The sequence below is a fragment of the Plecotus auritus genome (genome assembly GCF_963455305.1).
Source record: "Plecotus auritus genome assembly, chromosome: 6".
In the NCBI taxonomy this organism is placed as follows: domain Eukaryota; kingdom Metazoa; phylum Chordata; class Mammalia; order Chiroptera; family Vespertilionidae; genus Plecotus; species Plecotus auritus.
Window position 1 is genome coordinate 82922003 of NC_137773.1, and position 16480 is coordinate 82938482.

The following is a 16480-nucleotide window of genomic DNA, read 5'->3' on the forward strand; positions in this document are numbered from 1 at the left end:
GCGCGCCGGCTTTGCCGCCCTCTCAGCCCCCTCCCCGCGCTCGCCAGCCCCCGCTCGGGGGGCCCGCTCCGCCCACCCGCCCGCGCGCGGGGCCGCGTGCTGCGCAAGCGCTGCGCAGGCCCCGCCCCGCAGCGACAGCGCCACTCAACACCCGGACAGAGTTGGGGCCTGAGGCAGCACGAGGCTCGCGCGCTCCGCGTCTGCGTTCTATGTTCTTGTTGCCCCCTGTCTCGAAGGGATCTCCCTCCTGCACCTGTCACCACGACCCCGCCTGGATTCCAGGATGCCACTCCAGTGGCGGGCCTCTATGCCACTGTCTCCCGGTCTCACAGCGTCCAGCCTCTTCACCAGTGTCCACATCCCGGGCCATTGCCGTTGGCTACCCCCCTGCATACTCCGGGTCCCACCCAACGCTTTTTTGACGTCTCAGAATCTGGCAATACGCCTCCTTCTCCCCGCCTCCACCTAAGTCCAGCCATTATCTGTTGGTTGGGGGTCTTGCCCTCCTTTTGTCCTCCTCCCATAACCTCTTCCCACCCCCAGCCAGAGGGTCCAGGTGGCGCTGCCCCATCAGTACCTCTCCTGGCTTCATTGTTCCCCCAGAGCAGAGCCTGGCCGGCCCACGGCAGGTGCTTAAGACTGCATGAGTGGACAGCTGTGGCCGGCGCCAGGAGCCGGCTGGATCTCCTGACTGCCGTCCTAGAGTCCTCTGGGTGAGTGGGGAGGATGTGCGTGAGAAGGCCCCAGACTCCACCCAGGGAGTAAAAGACGGGTAATCCGCATACCTGGTTCTCCTCAGTAGGTATCTTCCCAACTCTGGGCCACGCGATTCATGCTCAGGTTGGAGGCAATTCCTGGGCGGGGAAACCCAAGCCCACAGCAGGCAGGTGTCATTTGTTTAAAGTCTTCAGGTGAGTGCAGCTTCTGAAGATTTCTTATATCCCTTCCCCTCCTGGGTTCTCCAGGGCATAGCTGCATAGACAAGTGAGCAGGCAAAGTGGTCAAGTGGGCACCCTGAATGGAAATGGGAGGTGACCAGATTCCAAAGCTGGTTTGAAGCCTTAGGTTTCTATCTGCAGAGTTCAGACCCAAACCCAGGGCTCCAGGACCCTGGCCTTAACTAGTCCTAATCTGCTAGATGTGTTTTCCAGTGGCTGTGACTTTATTTTTTAAATTAATTTTTTAATCCTCACCAGAGGATATGTTTTTATTGATTTTTTTACAGAGAGAGAGAGGGGGAGGGAGGGAAGGAGAAACATCAATTCATTGCATCTGGGGATGGAACCAAAATCTAGGTATGTGCCAGGACTGGGAATTGAACCTGCAACCTTTTTGGTGTATGGGTTGAGGGTCCAACCAACTGAGCCACCTGGCCAGAGCACGACTTTATTTCTTAATATGAGAAATATAATTACAACCCAGATGGTGTGGCTCAGTGGTTGAGCGTCAATCCATGCACCAAGAGGTCCGGGCACATGCCCAGGTTTCTTCAAACTCGGTCCCCGGTGGGGGGCATGCAGGAGGCAGCAAATCAATGATTCTATCTCATCGTTGTTGTTTCTATCTCTCCCTCTTCCTTCCTCTCTGAAATAAAAATATATATATTTAAAAAAATAAGTACAATTATAGAGACAACACATTAATTGTATTCAGTGAAGCCATTTGAACACGTATAAAGGAAAAAGTATTAACAACACCCCCACCCCCCTGTGTCATGGGTCCCCAGGATTATCCCCTGTCCTGCTTTCAGTTTTGGGGGTATATACAGAAATGGAATTCCAGAAGTGAAATTGCTGAGTCAGATGGTAATTCTACGTTTAGTTCTTTAAGGAACTGCCATCCTATTTTCCACAGCAGCTGCTCCATTTCATATCCCCATGAACAGTGCACACGGCTTCCAGTTTCCCCAGGTCCTTGCCAGCACTTATTTTCTGGGATTTGTTTTGCTTTTTATAGTAATCATCCTGATGGATGTGTGGTGTTGGATCATAATTTTGATCTCAGGAACCACTGTCAAATATACAGCCTATGTGCCCCCCACTTTCTCCTCACATGCTTCTCAGGGAATCTGGCCCAAGCTTGGCCCCTGGAATCATACCCAAGCAGCTGGTCCAGAGGCTGTGTACCTGACTAGGAGAGTGGGCATGACCCCAAGAGGGAGGGACAGGGCTGCCCACTCTTCTCCCCTTCAGCTGGGCCTTTCCTGCACTTTGCTCCTTTGAAGTAAACCCCTTTTCTCAGGCAGGCTGGCTCAGTCCCCAAGCAGACACCCTCTCCTGCCCATCTCCACAAGGGAAAAATAGAAATTAAACCAGAAGGTGCCATATGAAGAACCTTTAAGACTTTCTATGGCAGGGTCTCCCCCTCAACACTGGTTACATCAGGAGTCCAGTTATTCTCTGTGTATAGGGGGACAGGGGTACTTCCTGGGCATTGTAAGATGTTGAGCAGTATCCCTCCCCTCCACCTACTGGATGCCAGGAGAACCCTGAGATGTGATAACTACAGATGACCCCAGACACTGCCAATGTCCCTGCAAGCTAATATGAGGCTAGGGAGGCAACTCTCCTGGGGCCCAAATTTAGGGGGGGGGGGGTGCCAAATACCTTGGTCATCAAAATGAAAGGTATTTAAACAATACTTTAACAATTCAAAAAAATGCAAACAATTCATTGTGAACAAAATGTAAAAGAATGTTAATACTATGTCAATAAAATTACCAGGTTTAATGTGCTTGAAGCCGAGAAAACCAATGATGCCAGATTCTAAATTTATATTGCACTGTCCTTTGAACACCCAGCAGGAATAAACTTCTGAATGCAGATACCATGTAGTGTATCAGAATGTTAAAATTTTAAGTAAATACATAATTGAGCAAACAGTGTTGTGTCAAGCCATTTTGGAGACCCAAGACAAAATGAGACATGCCCCTTTTATGTCGTTTTTAAATTATTTTTTATGTATTTATTTAATTTTTATGTAGTTTTTTTTAACGATTAATTTTTTCCCCCAGAACATTAAAGTCGTTGAAAAAGTATTGCCCTAGCTGGTTTAGCTCAGTGGATAGAGTGTCGGCCTGAGGACTGAAGGGTCCTGGGTTCGATTCCGCTCAAGGGCATATGCCTGGGTTGTGGGCCCGATCCCCAGTAGAGGGTGTGCAGGAGGCAGCCGATCAATGATTCTCTCTCATCATTGATGTTTCTATCTCTCTCTCCCTCTCCCTTCCTCTCTGAAATCAATAAAAATATATATTTTTTAAAAAAGAAAAAGTATTAAGATATTGAGAAGAAATTGTATTAAAACTTGGTATACTCTGAGCTTAGATATTCTATTTGTACCCATACCTGAATTTATTAGAATTTGACTTTTCTGCCTCTTACAGAAGCAAACTCATATGTATATATATATGAGTTTGCTTCTGTAAGAGCGTCAATTTTCACCCAAGGGTATTTTTCCATTGATTTTTAGAGAGAGTGGGAGGGAGGAAAGGGGAGAGACAGAGAGAGAGTAAGAGAAATATCGATATGAGAGGGACACATCGATTGGTTGCCTTTCTTGCACCCCAATCAGGACTGCATCCCAGGTTCATGCCCTCGACTAGGAATCTAACCTCAGACCCTTTGGTGGGTGGGCCAACGCTCTAACCACTGGGTGTGGCCAGGTTGTGGACGGTATATTTTTAAACATCTATCTCCACCTCTAGATTTTTTCTTTTTCTTTTCCACCTCTAGATTTTTAAAAAAAATATATTTTATTGATTTTTTACAGAGAGGAAAGGAGAGGGATAGAGAGTTAGAAACATCGATGAGAGAGAAACATCGATCAGCTGCATCCTGCATACTCCCCACTGGGGATGTGCCCGTAACCAAGGTACATGCCCTTGACCTGAATCAAACCTGGGACCCTTCAGTCCGCAGGCTGATGCTCTATCCACTGAGCTAAAGCGGTTAGGGCACCTCTAGATTTTTTAAAAATTAAATTTCTTGAGGTAACATTGGTTAGCAACAGTATATAAATTTCAGGCATATAATACAGCATCCGTGTACTCCATTATATGCTCACTACCTGAAGACTAGTCTTCTTCTGTCACCTTGTATTTTACCCCTTTTACCTCTTTTTTTTATTTTTTTTATTTTTTAAATTTTTTTTTTAAAATATATTTTATTGATTTTTAACAGAGAGGAAGAGAGAGGGATAGAGAGTTAGAAACATCGATGAGAGAGAGACATCGATCAGCTGCCTCCTGCACGCCCCCTACTGGGGATGTGCCTGCAACCCAGGTACATGCCCTTGACCGGAATCGAACCTGGGACCCTTGAGTCCGCAGGCCGACGCTCTATCCACTGAGCCAAACCGGTTCCGGCTTACCTCTTTTTTTTAAAAATACATATTTTTACTGATTTCAGAGAGGAAGGGAGAGGGAAGTAGAAACATCAATGATGAGAGAGAATCATTGACTGACTGCCCACACAAAATCTCCCAAAGCTTCCTGTACAAAATTGATGATTCCCGCTCTTCCAATACCATTTTCTGTTGTTACCCATTCATGTTTCTCTGAATTTACACACCGATAGGAGATTGGGGCTGGTGCACAGTGTCTGTAGGGCACTCACCCTTAGGCCCCAGGGTTGTGGTGGGCAGGGAGTGGTAGGTGAGGCAGCGGGGAGGCTGCAGGTCACAGCCTGCACCCTCCATGCCACTCAGAGCACCATGTTCACAGGGGTGCCCATTCTAAATTTTTTGAGGAACCTGCATACTGTTTTCTTTTTTTTTTCATTTTTTTTCTTTTTTCTTTTTTTTTTTTTTCATACTGTTTTCCATAGTGGCCACACCAATCTGCATTCCCACCAACAGTGCATGAGGGTTTCCTTTTCTCTACTTCCTTGCCCATACTTGTTTGTTGATTTATTGATGATAGCCATTCTAACAGGTGTGAGGTGATATTTCATTGTGGTTTTAACTTGCATTTCTCTGGTGATTAGTGATGATAAAGCATCTTTTCATATGCCTATTGGCTATCTGTATATCCTCTTTGGAGAAGTGTCTATTCAGGCCCTCTGCCCATTTTTTAATTGGATTATGTTTTGTTGTTGAGTTATGTGAGTTCCTATTGTATTTTGGTTATTAACCTTATCGGAGGTATCATTTGCAAATATCTTTTCCCATTTAGTTAGTTTTCTTTTTGTTTTTTGATAGTTTTTTGGGCTATGCAGAAGCTTTTTAAAAAATTTTTTTTTTTTATTGATTTTAGAGAGGAAAGGGAGAAACATCAATGATGAGAGAGAATCTGTCTCCTGCACGCCCCCTACTGGGGATCAGGCCCACAACCCTGGCATATGCCCTTAACCGGAATCGAACCTGGGGACCCTTCAGTCCTTAGGCCAAAGCTCTATCCACTGAGCCAAACCAGCTAGGGCTAAGTTAATTTTTATATATGGTGTCAGCAGTCTAGTTTCATTCTTTTGCATGTGGCTTTCCCATTTTCCCAAAGCCATTTATTGAAGAGGCTTTCTCCATTTTGTGTTTTTGGCTTCTTTGTCAAATAGTTGCCCAATGTGTGAATTTATTTCTGGACTCTCAGTTCTGTTACATTGGTCTGTGTGTGTTTTCCTGCCAGTACGGTACTGTTTAATTATTGTGACTGAGTCAGGGAATGTGATGCCCTTGGTTATTCGTGGTACCTGATGGATTGTTTCTCCTTGCATTTGAGGCAGTGAACTCTTGTTTAGAAACTGTTTTGCTTTTAGCAGTTTAGCAGGTTGATAAGTAGAGGTCTTTTCCAATAGGAGGTGCTGTAGTGCAAGTTTGTTTTCTCTCACCTCTGGTGCCTCTCCCCGGTTCCTCTAACACAGTGGTTCTCAACCTTTCTAATGCCGTGACCCTTTAATACAGTTCCTCATGTTGTGGTGACCCCCAACCATAAAATTATTTTCGTTGCTACTTCATAACTGTAATTTTGCTACTGTTATGAATCGTAATGTAAATATCTGTGTTGCCTAAGACCATCGGAAATACCTGGGTTGCCTAAGACCATCGGAAAACAGATATTTACATTACGATTCATAACAGTAGCAAAATTACAGTTATGAAGTAGCAACGAAAATAATTTTATGGTTGGGGGTCACCACAACATGAGGAACTGTATTAAAGGGTGGCGGCATTAGAAAGGTTGAGAACCACTGCTCAACAGGATCAGCTGCAGGAGGTGGACCAGGGGAGACAGGTTCTCCATTCTTCAGCTTTGCTGTTTTGCTAGTAATGGCGGCTCCTAGTCCACAGCTGCCACACCAACTGTGCCACATATCTACCCTTCACCGGGTTTAGCTGTACCAGGTGCTGGCTACTCTGGCCAGAATTCTGCTCCTCCTACCCCCATGCCATTCTGGGGCTACAACCTGACTCCTCCACAACTACCTACCGTGTCAGCAGAGCTGTGGTGAACACTGGACTGCATCTTGTGGCAGTTTCTGTCCTTCCTCATCCCGCATTCCCTGCTCACTCTGATGCGCCACCTTCAGATGTCCCCATGCACAATCTCTCAGGCATATCTGGGTGCTGAGCAGGGTCCTTTGTTGAATTACATTTGTCTGACTTTAAGGGGAGGGACAAAGGGGTCTTCTCGCTCTGCTATGGTGTTGATGTCACTCCTCAGATGTTTTTCTTAAAACTACTAACCATTACAAAAATGCCTAAAAATATGGGAATTGGGGCATGTTTCCTTTTGCACAGCCTGTCCACGCTGCATGTGTTAAATATTGTTAACAAAAATTTATGAATACTCATTTATCTCACAATTCACCATTATTTAAATGACAGATATGTTCATATATGTCTGAAAGAACATTTCAAATATTATAAATGGCAAATGACAGGAAATGAACATCCCTGGCTAACTGACTAGTTAATAAATGTTAGTACCAGGCAGTTTTAAAAACTGAGGATGCTGCCCTGGCCAGTGTGGCTCAGTTGTTTGTGGAGTGTCGTCCCATGCACCGAAGGGTCTTGGGTTTGATTCCTAGTCAGGGCACATATCCAGGTTTTGGGTTGGATCTCTGGCCAGGGCATGTACAGGAGGCAACCGATCAGTTTCTCTCTCTGTTCCTCTCTCTATAATCAATGAAAAATCTCGGATTAAAAATAAATTACACAAGTGCTATGTGTGTCACTAATTTAACTTTTTTAAAATATATTTTTAATGATTTCAGAGAAGAGGGGAGAGGGAGAGAAATAGAAACAATGATGAGAATCATTGATTGGCTGCCTCCTGCTGGTGATTGAGCCCGCAACCTGGGCATGTGTCCTTGACCGGAATTGAACTCAAGACCCTGACACAGGCTGACGCTCCATCCAGAGCCAAACTGGCTAGGGCTCATTAACTACTTATATAGTAACAAGGGTATTATTCTTCACCTTTCCTAATTCTGACCATATAGTTTTCCTTTTTTCTAGCTATTTTGATTGTTCCATTGCTTTCTTATAATCCTGTATTTAGTTTTTAGCACATCACTCCACTTCCACATTTTTGCACTGCTTACACTTATGTGCAGTATTATTCCTTGAACAGATGTGGAAAGCTATATATAAATGTTAAAGCTTGATTTTTTTAAAAAAGCTTGAGTTTTATAAACATTTTAATGTGTAGTTTGGACATGATTTATTGACTAAAGTTCTCTAAACTGGAAGTAAAATGCATGCCTTCCAAAAATGTTCTAGCTTTGTTACGTCTGTAATAAGCATTTCATTGAGAAATATCAATCTAACTACAAACAAAAAAACCCCACACACACCAAAAAACAAAACTAAGGATACTGCTTAAGTGGTCACCCAAGCCATCAGGTTACCAAGTCTTCAGCATCACCACATCCAGGCAGGGCAGGTTTCAGAGCAAGGTTTAATGCATTCATACACCCAGGAAATAAGCCTTAGATGAATAAAGTACATGTGGAAAGGTGTATAGTAAATGCCACTACTTGTGTTAAAAATATACAGCTGTTATGGACTGAATATGTACTTCCTGCCCCCCAAATTCCTATGTTGAAGTTCTGAGCCCCAGTGTGGCTGTCTGGAGATGGGGACTCTAAGGATATAAAGAGATTAAATGAGATCAGAAAGGTGGGATCCTAGCACCCTGAAATTAGTATGGTTCTAGGAGACACCAGAGAGCCCACTTGCTCTCTCTTCCTCCCGCTACTCAGGCATCAAGTGAGAAGGCAGCTGTCTGCAAGCCAGGAATCACGTCCTAACAAAAGCCAACCCTTTTGGAACCTTGATCTTATACTTCCAGCCTCCAGAACTGTGAGGAAATTTAAACTACTTTCATTATCTAAATTCTGTTAAAAAATAAGATAAATTATGTTAAGCCACGCTGTTAGTGGTGTTTGGTAGCCCATGCAGACTAATATAACAGCTATATTAAAAAATATGCTGTCTCCCGAAACAGGTTTGGCTCAGTGGAGAGCGTCAGCCTGCGGACTGAAAGGTCCCAGGTTCGATTCCGGTCAAGGGCACGTACCTTGGTTGCTGGCACATCCCCACTGGGAGGTGTGCAGGAGGCAGCTGATCGATATTTCTCTCTCTTTGATGTTTCTAACTCTCTATCCCTCTCCCTTCTTCTCTGTAAAAAATTAATAAAATATATTTTAAAAAATGTGCTGTCTGTATAGAATGTTTCTAGAATTTTCAAGAACTTGGCAAGAATTAGAGAACTGAGCAGGGGCACCAGAGAGGGAATGGACTATGCCTTATCCTTATGTACCTACCTGTTTTTATATTTCATGTGATGGTTTAATACATCTATAAGTTCTGATATTCCTTTGAAAATACAGTGTAATTCTTCTCCCCTTGAGTGTGGGCTGGACTCAGGGATGTGGTCCTAATGAATGGAATGTGCAGTGACAATAGAATAGAGGGATGGAGTGAGACTTTCAAGGGTAGCTCATAAAAGACATGTGGCTTCTGCTTGGTCACTGTGAAACCACTCACTGGGGGGTTGGAGGGGGCGGTGTGGGAGAGTTAGCAGCCACACTGTGAAGATGCCCAAGCAGCACTGTGGACAAGCCACCTGGAGAGAAGCTGAGGCCTCACTGTGCCAACATCCACATGAGGGAGACATACTGGCTCCTCCATCCACAGTCTTCCCTTCAGATGAGGTGGCCCCTTGATTGCAGCTTCATGAGAGACCCTGAGCCAGGACAACCGATAAGTTACTCCCAAATTCTTGGCTCACAGAAACTGAAAATAATGTTTGTCATAGGGTAATTTCTTTCTTTTTTCTTTTTTTAAATATATTTTTTATTGATCAGACAGTGTAGCTCAGTTGGTTGAGGTTGCTGGTTCAATTCCCGGTCAGGGCACATGCCTGTGTTTCAGGCTTGATATCCAGAAGGGGGGCATGTGGGAGGCATCTGATCAATGTTTTTTTCTCTCTCCCTCCCTCCCTCCCTAAAATAATAAAAAAACATTGATATGCCGCTTTTTGCAGGCCCCCCATTGGGGAATCGAGCCCACAACCTGGACATGTGCCCTGACCTGGAATCAAACCAGCAACCTCTTGGTGCATGGGACAATGCTCAATCAACTAAGCCATACTTGCCAGGCATTATGGGGTAATTTCTTAAGGCCGTGGTTGGCAAATTGTGGCTCACGAGCCACATGCGGCTCTTTGGCCCCTTGAGTGTGGCTCTTCCACAAAATACCATGGCCTGGGCGAGTCTATTTTGAAGAAGTGGCGTTAGAAGAAGTTTAAGTTTAAAAAATTTGGCTCTCAAAAGAAATTTCAGCCGAAACCGGTTTGGCTCAATGGATAGAGCGTCGGCCTGCGGACTGAAGGGTCCCAGGTTCGATTCCGGTCAAGGGCATGTACCTTGGTTGCGGGCACATCCCCAGTAGGAGGTGTGCAGGAGGCAGCTGATCGATGTTTCTAACTCTCTATCCCTCTCTCTTCCTCTCTGTAAAGAAATCAATAAAATATATATTAAAAAAAAAAAAAAAGAAATTTCAATCGTTGTACTGTTGATATTTGGCTCTGTTGACTAATGAGTTTGCCGACCACTGTCTTAAGGTAACAATAGGTAAATACACTTTATAGGTATTACCCATCAAATACCTAAATAACCAATTTCTGCCAGCCATTAGGAAACTCAAGAGATTTGCAAATTTTGGAGCTGAAAGGACCCCTGGGTCTCCCGAGCCACCAGGTTACCAAGTCTCCAGCATCACCATGTCCAGGCAGGGCAGGTTTCAGAGCAAGGTTTAATGCATTTACACATCAAAGTTATTTTCAGAAACATAGAAAGTCCTAAGTCACATTGTAGATTTCCTCTCGATCCATGCTGAAGGCTGGGGCTGTTCCAGATGCAGCAGGTGCTGAGAAGGAAGCTGTTGGCACCACCAGTCACCTAGAGGGGGAACAAGAAGGTGAGCAGAAGTCTCCTGGCTACAGTTCTTATGGGAAAAGAGGCACTGAGCTGTGAGGAACACAGATATCTAGCTGTGCTGCAGGTCCTCATCTGTGACATGGGGTTTAAACCATGCACACTCATGTGGAGAGCAAGCTAGTAACATAGCACAGTGATGATGGTCACGCTGGGGACTAATGGACAAGTCTCAAGGGTCATTACTGTGGCCCACCAACTCCACTGCCCCATCTGTAAAATGGGCATCCTTCTGTCCTACCCAGGGCTGAGCAGATTGAGATGGCAAGCAGGGTGCATGGTCATTCTCCCAGATTGAGCAGTGAACAATGCCCATTCCCTTGTCCCATAAACTGAGGCTGCCAGCTGGCAGCTCTGTGCCAATAGGCAGGAGGTACCTGAAGAGCCTACCCAAGAGCTTCACCCTTAGGCAGAATTCTCCAGGTTGAACAGTCCAGCCTACCAGCCTTGCTGCCCCAGGCCTGGAAATGTGGGAACCCACCTTGTGCAAGTTCACTCCTCTGCCATGAGAGAATCATGGGATTCACCTGCTGACAGCTGCTAAACTTACCAGAGGGGTCTGAGGAGGTCATTTTAATTAGTCGTCCTTCTTAAACTTGCCATTGATGTAGGGCACCCAGTCCAGAATCAGCCGCCAGTCGGTGGCCCACACTAGCCCCACGGTGCCCACGGCGCCCCACATGCCCGCCGTGGGGATCCTGTGAAAGGACAGTGGGGGTCAGGCCTCCTGGTAGGGGTCTCATCCTCCTGGTAGCACATGTGGGTCCCTCCCCCATCCCCAGCTACTGTAATATCAAGTACCCACCATGCACTGGCCCCTGTCCAGTGTATGAACACATCCTGCTGATGATCCTGAAGGATGGGCACAAACAGAGGACTCTGAAGTGACTCCACTCCTATCTACTTTCAAATCGGGATCTGCCTAAGATTTTATTTGAGGAATTTGCTACTAAAAAAACCCAAACCTGCCCAGCCAGCATGGCTCAGTGGTTGAGCACTGACCCATGAACCAGGAGGTCAAGGTTTGATTCCTGGTCAGGGCACATCTCCTGGTTGCAGGCTCCATTCCCAGGGATGCGCGTGTGTGTGCAGGAGGCAGCCGATCAATGATTCTCTCTCCTTGATGCTTCTCTCTCTCACCCTCTCCCTTCCTCTGAAATCAATTTAAACACACACATACACATACAAACAAGTTGTAACCACCATTGCAACAGCTAATATGTGCATGCAAGCATCATATATACAGTTTACAGTGATTGGCTATCCCCTGCAATAGCCTAGAACTGAAGGAGGCATGAATATCAGGGTCTCTGATGAGAACAGGCACAGAGTGGGTGAGTTACTCCCTTGAGGACAGTCTTATATCATAGATCTCATTTACTTTCTCTTGTCCACTGACTAGAACATCAGCCACAAAGGTTCCATTTATTGCTGTGTCTCTGGCACCCAACAGTGCTGTGTGCTAGCACATAGTGGGTGCTCAATAAGTGCTTACTGCCCCAGCCGGTTTGGCTCAGTGGATAGAGCGTTAGCCTGTGAACTGAAGGGTCCCGGTTCGATTTTGGTAAGGGACATGTGCCCAGGTTGCGGGCTCAGTCTCCAGAGTGGGGCATGCAGGAGGCAGCCAATCGGTGATGCTCTCTCATGAATGATGTTTCTATGTCTCTCTCCCTCTCCCTTCCTTCTGAAATCAATATATATATATATATATATATATATATATATATATGTATATATATATATATATATATATATATATAGTGCTTACTAACAAAGCCTGGATGAGTTTGTAGCTGCTCTGACCAAGCCCAGATGAGAATGAACCAACTAAGCTGAGTTCGGGAAGTCAGGGCCAACAGGCGGAGGGACTGCATCGGCTTTGGTGGTTCTCACCAGATGCACCAGGGACAGCCTTCAACCTTCCTGGGCCCGGGTCACCCCAGCTGTCAATCATTGACATCAGTGTCCACCTGAAGGTCTCTGCCAGAGCCACTGTCCAGAGGCCGCTCCCACTCCTGCCTGAGCTCGGAGACTCGCCTGCCAAGTGTAGGCCCCTCTTTCTTAGCTCCTTAGGCAGCCACCCCAATCCCATCTACTTCCCACAAGGGTGCAGAGGCAGATGCAGCCGTGGGTTTCATGCTCCCAGTACAAGGTCATTTAAAAAGTCAAAAACAAAGTCGGGAACATACAGGTTTAGTTTTCAGGCCCAAAGAGCTGAGCCGAGGATGCTGGGCGGGACAGGGGGCGCGCCTCCCGGGTGGGCAACGTCGCGGCCCTCAGGTGGGGAAACGGGCTCAGAGCGGTTCCGCCACGGGCCCGGAGCCCACCACGTACGAGAGTGTGTGCCTGGGCCAGACCGCTCCGCCTCTCTGTGCCTCAGTTTTCCCATCTGTGGCCCTGCACAATTATGGGTTTGGGGGCGGCGTTGCGCGCACTGATTGGGACCGCACAGCGTGGGGCGGACCGGGAAGGGCGGGCGCGGGGTACGAAGGGTAGAGGCCGAGACCTCACCAGTTCTTGGCCAGTTGGAGGTAGCGCGGGCCCAGGAACTTGCTCAGCATCGCGTCGAGGTCCGCAGTTCAGGGTGACCCCAGTTGCTCCAGGCCGGGACGCACGACCTAGGCCTGCAGAGATGCCCCGCCCCGGGTTGACAGACCACGCCAACAACCGGAACCCCTGGCCGCTGCGCGCGCAGACCCGGAATCCATAAACAGCCATTTCCGGGGCGGATGACGTTTAGACGCGGGCGAGAGTGGGCGGGCTTATGAACACGCGACGCAGGATCTGCAGTTCAGCCTCTCCAGTTCAGTTTTCCTGCCCGCTGTGCCAGTGGCCCCCCGGCTGCACGGCCTGAGGCAAATAAGGACGCCCTGCGACATTTGGCTGGTAGCTTCGTGTTTTCACTACGTGCCAGACTTTATTTACAATTAACGAAACTGAGGCCAAGCTAGGAGGGGACTTGTCCAGAGTTGCCCAAAGCGGCAGGGTGCGATGTGAACCCACTTCTAGAAAAGTCGGGCTGTTACTGACCCGCTGTCAATGGGGCCTTGGCCAAAAGGCAGACCTTCCCCAAATCTGTTTGCTCCTCGCGATTGTCTTGGAAATTTTCTGCACGTTTCGTTTGTGAGTGCGGTGCTCCCTTCCTCCAGGCGGCGGAGGGGGCGAGGTCCAGGCGCCCAGGATACCCGAGTCCCCTGATAGATGCGCCACCGGGCCAGGTCCTCCCCTTCATGGCTGACAGCCGCCCAGGCTCTCTTGCCCAGCGTGGAGGCTGCAGTTCTGGAGGTAAGCTACGGGTGCCGTGGGTGTTTTACCAAACCCTGCCGTGGCCTCAATTCTCCACCCACAGGGGCTGCAGGTTTTGACCTGACTCCCGGCCTGAGACTGGGAACCGGCAATAGTATGTAGTGACTATGGTCTGGTTTCTCATTCTTTTCAGTTGCCTGAGAGTTTTTGAGTTTTGTATGAGAGAGAACCTGAAAAAGTCTTTGTCCTTGATGGAAACTTAAAAAGTAGGAAATAGGGGCCGTCATGATTGTTGAGAGAGGAGGAGAAAAGACAGAATAAAGCTCTCTGAAAAGACTATCGTACGTAGATAGGCATGGATGTCTGGGGCTACAGGTCTTGATCCAGCAGTTCCTGAAGCTCTACCTCTATTGCTCATTCTGCATAATGTTTTCCAGCTCACAAGGCAGAATGCTTTTCCTTTTAGGTGATAAGAAAAGCAAAAACCAGTGTAAGAGAAAAGTTTTATGGCATGTTGTGTAGCTTCAGACATGGCTGGATTCAGGAGTCTAGCAATATCATTATGAATCTCTCCCTTTTCACCTCTCAGCCCTTTTCTCTGTGTCACCCTCATTCACTGGCAAACTCTTTCTGGGCAGCATCGCCTGCAAACTCTGGGTTCATATTTCAGCAGCCCTTGCAAGAAGATGGTACATCTTTCCCAATAATTGCAGAAAATGTCCCAAAGCTGGTTCTTGTTAACCTGCTCTGGAAACAGGGCAGAGCCAACCTTTCTTATATGAGGACATGGGCTGAAATGGGAAGAAGAGGATCCCCAAGAGAATAACCAGATTCTGTGATCAAAGGAGATGGTGGGTAGCAGGGACTGCTGACCTCCCTCCCATCCTGCTGACCTTCTGCCCAGGCCTCCTGGATTCCCTATGGGTTTCTATCTGCCCCTCAAGGGGGTAAACAGAACTCCTTTCTTATGTGATGCAAAATTCACATAACCTAATATTAACCATTAAAGTGTACAGCGCAATGGCATTCAGAAGGTTGTGCAACTACCACCCCTATCTAGTTCCAAAACATTTTCATCATTCCTAAAAGAAGCCCCATCCCTCCCCAGCTCCTGACAACTATGAATCCACTTCCTCGCTCTGTGGATTTGCCTGTTCTGGACATTTCACATAAATGGAATCACACTGTATGGCTTTATCTGGCTTCTCTCACTGAACATCATGTTTTCAAGGTTCATCCACGTTGTAGCAAGTGTTAGTGCTTCACTCCTTTTTTCAATTATAGTTGACATTCAATACAATTTTATATTAGTTTCAGGTGTACAGTATAGGGTTAAACTTTCATACAATTTACGAAGTGATCCCCCCCATAAGTCTAGTACCCACCAACTGGCACCATACATAGTTATTACAAGTGCTTCAATCCTTTTCATGGCTAAGTAATATTCTAGTATCTGAATGGACACATTGTGTTTGTCCATGCATCTGTGGGTGGATTCTTTTTAGATTTCTACAACTTTATTAACATGTTTGACATACAAAAATGCATGTAAAACATACAGGTTGGTATTTGGACATGTGTGTATCCGTGAAACCATCACCACCACTGATATGAATACCTTCCCTGCCCCTTTCCCAGCTCCAGCCACTATTTGTCTGCTCTCTGCTATTAATTAGTCTGCATTTTCTAGACTTTTTTATAGATAGTCATATAGTATGTTCTCTTTGGTGTCTGACCTCTTCTACGGAACATAAGTATTCTGAGAGTCATCCATTTGTTCCATCTGTCAGTGGTTGGTTGGTTCCTTCTATTGCTGAGTTGTATTCTGTCCGTGAGTAGATCTGTGTTTTCACTCACCTGGTGAAGGACATGCTGGTTGTTTCCAGGTTTTTTCTATTACAAATGAAGCTTCAGTGGATGATCATGTCCAAGTAGAACATGTGTCTTGGTTTCTTTTGGGTGGGTGCCTGGGAGTGGAGGGACTGGTTCACAGGAAGCGTATATGTAACTGTTAAAGAAACTGCCAAACTCTAAAAAATTGACGTATAATTGATAAATGACATTACACTAGCTTCAGGTGTGCCACCACTGTTTTCTGAAGTAGCTGTAGCCATCCACCAATCACATGAGAGTCCTGTGGTATTTGCATGTTTTACCATTTTATTAAAAAATTATTTTTAAATTGATTTCAGAGAGGGGAAGGGAGACAGAGAAACATCAACCAGCTGCCTCCTGCGGGTCAAGCCCAAAATCTGGGCACCTGCATTGACCAGAATTGAACGGGTAACCTCCTGGTGCATGGGACGACGCTCAACCAGCTGAACCACACCAGTCAGGCTGTTTTACTATTTTAACAAGGACACACTATATTCGTTTCCCATGGTTGCCATAACAACTGACCATTCCACTCACCAGCTGGCTTGCAACAACAGGATTTAACCTCTCCCAGTTCTGGGGCCAGAAGTCCGAGATCAAGGTGTCATAGGGCTGTGCCGTGCTCCCTCTGGAGGCCCCACAAGGAGGGTCCTTTTTGCCTGTCCCAGCTACTGGGGATTAGTGTCTCTGGGCTTGTGGCCACATCACTGCAGTCTCCGTTTCCTTGGTTCTGTGGTGCCTCTCTCTCGTCTGTGTCTCTCCTGTTCTGTCTCTTATAGGGACAGTCATTGATTTGGGACTCACCCTAACAATATAAAATGACCTCATCTCAGATCCCTTTCCTTGATTACATATGCAAAGCCTGTTTTCAAATGCAAGAAGTCCTCACTTGATTGCACTTCACAGATGTTGCATATTTTTTGTTT

General features: G+C 46.5%; 1 protein-coding gene across 1 annotated transcript; it reads right to left on the bottom strand.

Annotated features, from left to right (window-relative positions):
• Positions 1 to 10233: 10233 nt before the first annotated feature.
• Positions 10234 to 13136, bottom strand: UQCR11 (ubiquinol-cytochrome c reductase, complex III subunit XI). Its single transcript, XM_080674965.1, has 3 exons — positions 12945 to 13136; positions 10984 to 11131; positions 10234 to 10397 (listed from the first exon to the last, which is right to left on the bottom strand). Exons 1-2 carry the CDS (start codon positions 12992 to 12994, stop codon positions 11011 to 11013), a joined length of 171 nt encoding a protein of 56 aa, XP_080531091.1. The 5' UTR covers positions 12995 to 13136; the 3' UTR covers positions 10234 to 10397; positions 10984 to 11010.
• Positions 13137 to 16480: the final 3344 nt, after the last annotated feature.

Excerpts from the sequence above, each read along its gene's own strand:
- UQCR11 (XM_080674965.1), bottom strand. The coding sequence starts at position 12,994 with ATGCTGAGCAAGTTCCTGGGCCCGCGCTACCTCCAACTGGCCAAGAAC. Across the intron at positions 11,132-12,944 it reads CTCCAACTGGCCAAGAACTG|GATCCCCACGGCGGGCATGT; the intron begins GTGAGGTCTCGG and ends GTCCTTTCACAG.